The following is an 8,890-nucleotide window of genomic DNA, read 5'->3' on the forward strand; positions in this document are numbered from 1 at the left end:
GAAAAACGACATATAACTAAAAAATTTCAACCATATATGATCGAAATGGTTTTTAATTTTATTTTTTTTAATATATGTGGTATCCCATAGTCAGATCGACTAATCCACATAGAAGGCTTTCACCCCATGTAGTTTTTGAGGATTTTGGATTTTTTTTTAGTCCCGGACACCATCGAACTCGAGACTCAAAGGAGAGCAAATGCTTGGGACCTGAACTCCCTTCCGCTGGGTCAACCCTCTCAGGTTATGATTTTTAATTAGTGGATACAAAAATTAATTTTAAATAATTGATTTTATAAATTTTATTTTGATTAATTTTTAATTAAATTAAAGATTCAAATATAGTTCAGATTCTCCAATTTTATCTAATATTCAAAAATAATTTTCATATTTCAAAATCGACTGTTTTGATTATATTTTTACAATTTTGTACGTTTAATGATGTTTTTTTTTAATTATGCATAATTTATATTTGAGTGAAGATTCACTTTGGTCCCTCACAGAAACTACAAACATCAAATTAACCCCTCATATAAAAAGATTCGATTTAATTTTTTATAAAATTTAACCGGGTCATATTAGTGGCTCTATTAATATTTTTCAATCAGATTTTTTTCCTACTCTTAAAATGTGATTGGACTGCTTGAGTTTTATTTTTTATTTTTTAAATACTAAATTTATTTTTAAACAATTCATATTTAAAAATCTAAAAAAAGCCAAAATTGATTCCCGAAAAGAATTGAACCCAAGATCTGTAAGGCACCTCTGATGCTTTTACCACTAGACCAATAAATATTGGTAAAAGATAATTCTCATGATTTATAGTAATATTAAACCTAGGATCTTTTAACTTATATTTTTATCTACAAAGTTCAATAATAGGTTTATATGATGATTTGTCATGTTTAACAAGTGTCTTATCATTTTAAAAACAAAAACATTGTTAGTTTTAGCAAAATTGTTTATTCAGAATTATTAAGTAAAGTATTCATCATTAAAAATTTTAAGTGAAATTTTTCTGCATAATTTTCACATCATATTTGAGAAAAGTTTATGAGCAATCTGACTTCTATTTATTTGAATTGATCATTGGAAAAGAAGACCATTCTCTGTATAGAGTTTGATACAAGTGCAGCAACTTCGTACAATTCTATTATTCAAATTCTGTTTTGTTCACTAAGTATAAGCGATCATTGTATTCAAGTGAAAGTGGCGTGTTTTCTCTTGCGTGTTGTAAAATCGAAAGATGGTATGCTTTTGTGATTATGTTAGATATTTAAGATAGTCAAGTGGATTGACTGTAAAGTAGTGAAATCTCTCACAAGGTGATATGAGAATGGAGTACCCTTGTTTGAAAAGGGGAACTAGGATAAATCTTCGTGTTCTTTATTTTTCTGGATTTATTTTTCAGCGCTTAACATTTATAACAGTTTCGAAAAAATAAGAACATTGCTAACATTCATAATCGAGAAAAATTCATTAATGTCGGTTAATCTAATTCATTCACCCCTCTTAGAATACTTTTCATATTTATCGTAAAGTGGCTACCATTTAATTTGAAGGGACTTAGGTTTGTGACCCCATAGGTACAAATTATATTTATTATTTTAAATTCAGAATTGTTTAATATTACTATAAATTTTGAGAATTATTTGTCACCAATGTACATTGTCTTAGTGGTAAAGGCATGAGATGTGGCTTAAAGGTTTTGGGTTCGATTCCTTTTGAGAACCAAGTTTGTATTTATTTTTATATTTTCAAATATGACCTGTTTTAAAATAAAATTGAAATTAAAAATAAAATCAAATTAGTATTTTAAAATAAAAAATAAAAAAATCCAACTTGGCGGTCCAGTCATGGTTTAAAAGTAGAAAAAAATCGGTTTGAGAAAAATGTTAACAGAGGAACTAATATGACCTAGTTAAATTTTGTAAGGGATTAAACCGAGTCCTTTTTTGTGGAGGATTAATTTGGGTTCTATAGTTTTTGTGAGGGATCAAAATGGGTCTTCACTCTATATATTTTGAAACGGGGTAGAGGTCAAGTAGATTAGAGGTCTGTTGAGTCAAAAAATGTTTGGTAGTTAAGATAGTTTATGTAATGATAATCTGGATAGCGACTCACCAAGTGATATTGACGCTGACTTGATGTCTTCTTTCCCATGATTGGATAGAACTTTTATGGCGCTCTCAAATTTAAGGAGTTTCGTCTTCTATGATAGTGATAAATATTGATTTGCCATACCTTAATGATGATTGGGTTTGGGCTTACCCGATAGGGCTGCATTTATCACACAACGATAATGAAGCTAATGAGATTAGAAACTTGTGTGGTAGGAAAAAAGGCTTGTAAGTGATGGCTTCGTGGAGTATAAGGTGAATACTTCTACTTTTAAACGTGAGTAATTTTTTTCAAGCTAATATCCTATAGCTCATCAATGTTTCCCCTTTCCAGCTTAATCCTTTAGGGCTTTTTAAGCTAATATCCTAAAGTTCATCAATGTTGCCCTTTCCAGCTTCATCCTTTAGGGCTTTTTTTCAAGCTAATATCCTAAAGTTCATCAATGTTGTTCAAAAGATTTGTTTTTGTCAAGTTAATGTTTATTGACACCCTTGTTTATTTGTGCTTTGATGGGGTCGAACACGTCCCTTTGTTGACTTATTTTTTTTCTCGGTGACCTGCTTTTATAGGTGATATTCCCTTTATGGATTTGATTGATCATATATATCCCCGTATAGGGGATTTATGTAAGCACAAGGATACCTCATAGGGCTCCAACATGATACCCCGTCGCCCGTAAGCCCAAGGATACCCCTATAAGGTTCCAGCATGATACTCTGGAAAGAGTCTCCCTTAGGCGGAAGGATACCCCCTTAGGTTTACATCATTGTTAGGGGTGAATTAATGGTAATTTCATGTGTTAGTATAACTATTTTTTGTTCTAAACTTAAGCAAATTGTGATATTTTCATGGGTTTTTCAGTAAGAATTGAACTTTATAAGTTTAGTTCAAGTTGTGAAGCAAATCGAATCACTTTGGGTACTATTGATGCAGGTTTGGAGCTGAATAGTAGATTTACAAGAACATGAAGAGGAAAGGAAGCTGGAAGAATTGGAAGCAAGACAAAGAGGCAAGATGAAGCAAGGCCGCGCCGCAGGAGTAAGAGGTTGCGCCGCGCCAAACTCACTGTTTTGGGCCGCGCCGTGGGACTCTGAGTCGCGCCGCTGGCACGGCGAATCAGGAAATTTTATTATAAAAAGAAGTCGTTGCCGTCATTATGGGGTGCAACTTTTGGTGAACGAAATTGAGAGAGAAATCCGATTCTGAAGCAGAGAAAAACAATTGAAGGTGGATTCTACACCAATTGAAGAGATTCTTTTGATCAAGATGAACACCTCATTCAAACCTTGTATGTTCTTCCTCTATGGAGAGCTAATTCTCTTGTGTTGAGTTTAAGGTAGTAGTTAACCCATGAGCATGCAATACTATTGATTAATTCTTGTGAACAATTGTTTGAGTTTATTATCAATAAGAAACCTTGTTTTTATGTTAAATTATTGTTGAATCTTTGATCGAAGGAAAAGGTTCAACCTTTTGATCTAGGTAACTATATTGATTCATTCATAATTTACAGAGATGGAATTAGGAACGAGTTTTCATAATTATCGTGCTTTATTACTCTTATCGATATTGATATTCGGAGAGATCGAATCTCATAACGGTAAAAGATTATCTAACTTGATCTCAGACATGAGCTCAAGTTTGAGGATAAATGAAGATAATATTTCAAACGATGGTTCACTTATTCCAGCATGATACTCTGGAAAGAGTCTCCTTTAGGCGGAAGGATACCCCCTTAGGTTTACATCATGAAAGCTCGTTAAAGTCGTTCGTAGATGTAATGATACCTCTTAGGGTTCCAGCATAATACTTCGTATGGAGTTGTCCTTAGACGCAAGGATATCCCTTATGGTTCCAGCAAGATGCTCTGTATGTACTAGGATACCCCTTAGGATTTCAGCATGATACCCATTAAGGAGTCGCTTGTATGTGCAAGGATATCCATTATGGTTCCACCATGATACTTCATAAGGAGTCGTCTGTAGACGCAATAACATCTCTTAGGTTCCAAGTTCCAACATATAAAACTTTTAGTAATTCAAGCTTATTAATCTACATTGATTTTTTTTCTCATTTTTATATGCATTGTCATAAACTAAAATTATAATATGATATTTTATTGAGTCAAAATTTATAAAATATCAAGATAAATCTTAATTATTTTACAAGATTTATGAAAATAAGTTGGAAACAACTTTGAATAATTGACATGATTTTTTTTTAAAGTTCTTCCAAACAAATATTTTCACCAAACCTCTACCAATAAATAAAGTTTAGATAAGTCAATCAAAATTAACTTTTAATTTCATTTGTCTTTTTAGCTTGTAATTTATGTAAATATAAATTAATAATTTATTTAAATATCGTAAAGAAATTAATTTTTTAGATAAATTAATTGGCAAACCAAACTTTTAAATAAGTCTATTCTTAAAGCTAGACAAAATCTTGACTCCGATTAAATGAGTGAGCTACTATTTCTTTTGATACAATAACATGGTTTTCTTTTATATATAGTGTCAAAATTATAAAAGGAATTAAGAGCTAAAAATAGCCTATTCCTATGAATAGTTTAATTACAGTATTTAGTCAGACAAGAAACATTATTACCTTATTTAGTGTCTTTTGAAGATATTTTGATGGCATTATTACTCTTTTGGGACCTGGTGTGGTGTCCCACTTGAAACACGCATACTTTATATCTCTATCATGACCAATCACAAAACCTTCAACTTGCAACTAGCTTCTTACTCACACAAAACACACACACACACACTCACATACACTCTCTGTTTTCTCTTTCCTTCAACCATACTTCTCTTTATAAATATCACTCTGCACTTTCTTAAATTTTAACACCAAAACCATTACTACCTCTCTAGAACTTCATAACAAACACTTTTCTTCAATTCCATCTTTCACTATCAAAACCTTTTCCAACATAAATATGTTTACAACTAACAACTCTTCCTCCAGCATGTCATTACCAAATCTAGATGTCTCTCATGACATGTCAGTTTTCGACGAAGAAGTGCGGTTAGCTGCGAGTACACCGAAGAAGCGTGCAGGGAGGAAGAAGTTCAAGGAGACTCGCCACCCGGTGTATAGGGGTGTGAGGAAGAGAAACTTAGATAAATGGGTCTGTGAAATGAGAGAGCCTAATAAGAAAACTAAGATTTGGCTAGGAACATTTCCAACCGCTGAGATGGCTGCCCGAGCACACGATGTTGCAGCAATGGCTTTGAGGGGCCGCTACGCCTGTCTCAATTTCGCAGACTCAACGTGGCGGCTCCCTAAGCCAGCCAGTACTGAGGCAAAAGATATACAAAAGGCGGCTGCAGAAGCTGCCGAGGCTTTCAGACCAGACCAGATTTTACCGGTCAATAATGTTGATGGGACTTTAACGGTCAATGACAATGACGCGGCGGTAGCTCCCGCTGCCACCGAAGAGCAGAATATGTTTTCTATGGAAGTGGAAGAAGAGGGAGCGATGAACATGCCAGATATGTGGAGGAATATGGCATTAATGTCCCCTACACATAGCTTTGAGTATGAGTATGAAGATATTCATGTACAAGACTTTCAAGATGAAGATGAAGAGGTATCACTATGGACTTATTAATATTTTATTTTCTTTTAGATGAATGGAATTTTTTAATCTGATGTGTTTGGTTTATATTTATTTATTTTTGGATTGTCTTACATTAGGTAATTAAGATAAGTGTGTTTGTGCTTATTCTTCTCTTCTCTTTTGTAGGATTTTAAAATATGGTTTGTAACCATAATTTTGGTGGTGGTGACATTAAATTTGTTAATGTCTCTGCAATTTGTATGCTCAGCAGTTTCATTCTGAACGGTATGTGTCTACCTTCTTTGGAATTGGACTCTAACTTAACTTCTTTCATCATCTGCATCATTTTCTCAGGAAAAGAAATTAATTTAAAGACAGGATTATAAATTAAAAAGTATATTAAGTTGGAGAAGTATACAACAGAGAATACAAAACCAGTTGCCTAAAGTATGTCAATTATTAAACTATGGATGGACCCATAAGAAATAGAGGTATTACTTTTATAGGACATTAAAAATTTGAAGTCAAATATGAACTTTTTAAATATTTATTTGTACTTGAAATGTGTATAAATTGGAGAAGATAAGAGAAGAAAAATACAATATTAAACAAAATGGGGGAATGCATCAATATTTTCCTATATAGCACTTGGCCTTAAAGTCACACTATCTCTAGCAACTTGCCAAAATATATTTTATTGAAAAAGGACATAATAACTTAATAAGTGAGGAAAAAAAAGCTTAATATAAAGGTTGTGTGGCTCATAACTTTCACGCGTGGATAAGGAAAAAGAGTGGAATGAAAAGAAGATAAGAAAAAAGAATGGAAGGAAAAGAAACAAATATAGTATTTCTTTTGTTTGGATGATGAATAAAATAAAGAGGAAAGACAAAAAATAATGGCGTAACAGCTTTTCTCCGCGTTGAAGTGTAAACAAAGGTTGGATTGATAGAATAGAAGCAACCGCTAAAAAGTAAGTATGGGTAGTAGTGAACTGATAGTGATTTCTCACATAATAACAACAATAAGTTTTTGTGAGGAAAATAAATAAATAATACTCCTACTATTTTATATTTATCAAAATGAAATTAATATTTTGAAAATTGGTTCTAAGCAATAACTGATTTAAAACTAAGATAAATCAATTCAAAGAATTTATTTATTTGAACAAACTAACTAACTAAAAATTGAATTAACTTAAAATATAAAGGTAAGTTAGTTTGATTATAAAATATATTCAAATTACACCAATTTTTTTAAAATTATATAAATATGTCCGAATATATTATTTTCTTCTCCAATTTAAAGATAACCTCTTTGTTCTAGGTGGTCTGTCTGACATCAGACGCTCGATCCAGACTTAGGAATGCCTGATCTTGGTGTATGCCCAATGTCGAACACGACTATATTGTCACATTCACTTCTGATCTGCGGAGGTCTAGAGTTTCAATCTTTTATTTTTGAGGATTACACGTATTCTTTCAGACAAGGATGAGACCTTTCATCAAGAGGAGTTAACTAAATAGACATACCAAACACGTCCGACGTTGGCCGTTTTTGCCTTTGGTTCTTTCGAAAGGGAAATGTTTTCTTGTCTAACCGTCTTTGGAAAGAAAGTTAAGTGTTTTAGGAACGTGTCAACGCTATTACTATCGAGTGGGACTGATATTGCAAGAAGCTCACCAGGACGGCTGGTTTGCTGAAAGAGATAGGGCCGAAGTGCAGAACTTTAGATACCTTCACTTATTGGATGAGAGGGTGCAATCACTAGTGTAAGAGATGAAGGAGAAATATGAAGCTCTAATATTCACTCGATCAATGATATCTAGCAATGAGGCCATTCTTGGAAAGGTGAACCACAAACTGAAATCTTCTCGCCTGAAAGTGATGAATTTGGAGTTGTTTTTAAGCTAGGCTTGAAAAGGTTATAAGGAAGCTGAGGACGGTATTCAGGAGATGCCTCATGAGAACCCTGAGCTATCCAATTAGTATGCAAAGTCAGTGGAACATATATCCTCTATTATGCATGTCTCTTTTGAAAATGCCATGCAACAGGTGGAATTCCTCCATCACTGGGTGCATATTTCAAGAGAACAAATTCGTCCTGATCTAGAGATGGTGGATGAAAATTCGGTCTTTGTCCATAACGAGCTTGATCTAGAGAACAAACAACACATAAGTGCAGTCAACTTCATCCTTGAGAGCGACGATGGGATCGTACTAGAAGTATATATGCAATTCAACTTCTCCACCATAAACAACTAAGATGAATAAGAATCCTTCATCGCCGGGCTCACTTTATTGTTAGAAATATGGGTGGGAGGGGATAGGGGGCAGAAGAAGTCAAGCTACACACTGACCCCGAACTAGTGGTTTCCCACGTCAAGGGGGTGCATAGGCCAAAGATCCATTAATGCATAAATAATTTTTTTTTTGATCAAAGATAAATTGAGATCTTTCAAGGCATATGAGGTTGCACGTGATTGTGGTCATTGTACCAGCGAGAATAACAAAACTGTCGTAGATCACCTCAATAATGATATAATTTCTGAATAAAACTCTGGCAACATACCCTGTTGAAGCCGCTCTTTTCAAAAGAAGAACATGCTCATACTCAATTATAAGAGGGAAATTGTACACAAAAGGGATTTCCACCTTATTTTAAAATGTTAAGAGTATGTTGAAGTCATCTACACCCCTTCGAAGTCCACAAGGGTATATCCAGACAATATCTCAGAGGAAGGTCATTAACTAAGAAATTCTTCAGGGAAGGAAACTACTAGCCATCAATGGTCCAAGATGCCAAGGAATAAGGGATGAAAAATGAAAGGCTCTAGAAGCACAGAGTGATCACAGCACCCCTTATTGAGAACTCAATACACTTACAACTTCATGGTCGTTTTCTCACAGAGGCATGGATATCCTCGGGAATTTCCCATTAGATGGATAAAAGTTTCTCATATGGCAGTGGATTATTTCATCAAATGGATAAAAGATGATGCCTTAGCCAAGATCACAACCACTAATACTTAGAAATTATTCAAGAAGAATGTCTTAGCCAGATATGAGATTTCACAATCCTTATCACGGATAACGATACCCAATTTACCGATTACTCATGAATAAAATCTTCCAAGACCTAGGAATCAAACACCACTTTACATCAATAGAGCACCCTTAGACTAACAGAAAACTGGCAAC

General features: G+C 33.8%; 1 protein-coding gene across 1 annotated transcript; it reads left to right on the forward strand.

Annotated features, from left to right (window-relative positions):
- Nucleotides 1-4,912: 4,912 nt before the first annotated feature.
- On the forward strand, nt 4,913-7,980 carry LOC131647599 (dehydration-responsive element-binding protein 1A-like). The gene is made up of 2 exons (XM_058917474.1): nt 4,913-5,974; nt 7,016-7,980. Exon 1 carries the CDS (start codon nt 5,066-5,068, stop codon nt 5,738-5,740), a length of 675 nt encoding a protein of 224 aa, XP_058773457.1. The 5' UTR covers nt 4,913-5,065; the 3' UTR covers nt 5,741-5,974; nt 7,016-7,980.
- The last annotated feature ends 910 nt before the right edge of the window (nt 7,981-8,890 follow it).

The sequence above is a fragment of the Vicia villosa genome, linkage group LG2, assembly GCF_029867415.1.
Source record: "Vicia villosa cultivar HV-30 ecotype Madison, WI linkage group LG2, Vvil1.0, whole genome shotgun sequence".
NCBI lineage: Eukaryota > Viridiplantae > Streptophyta > Magnoliopsida > Fabales > Fabaceae > Vicia > Vicia villosa.

Bases quoted from the DNA above. Each gene is read 5' to 3' on its own strand.
- LOC131647599 (XM_058917474.1), top strand. From the start codon at position 5,066: ATGTTTACAACTAACAACTCTTCCTCCAGCATGTCATTACCAAATCTA.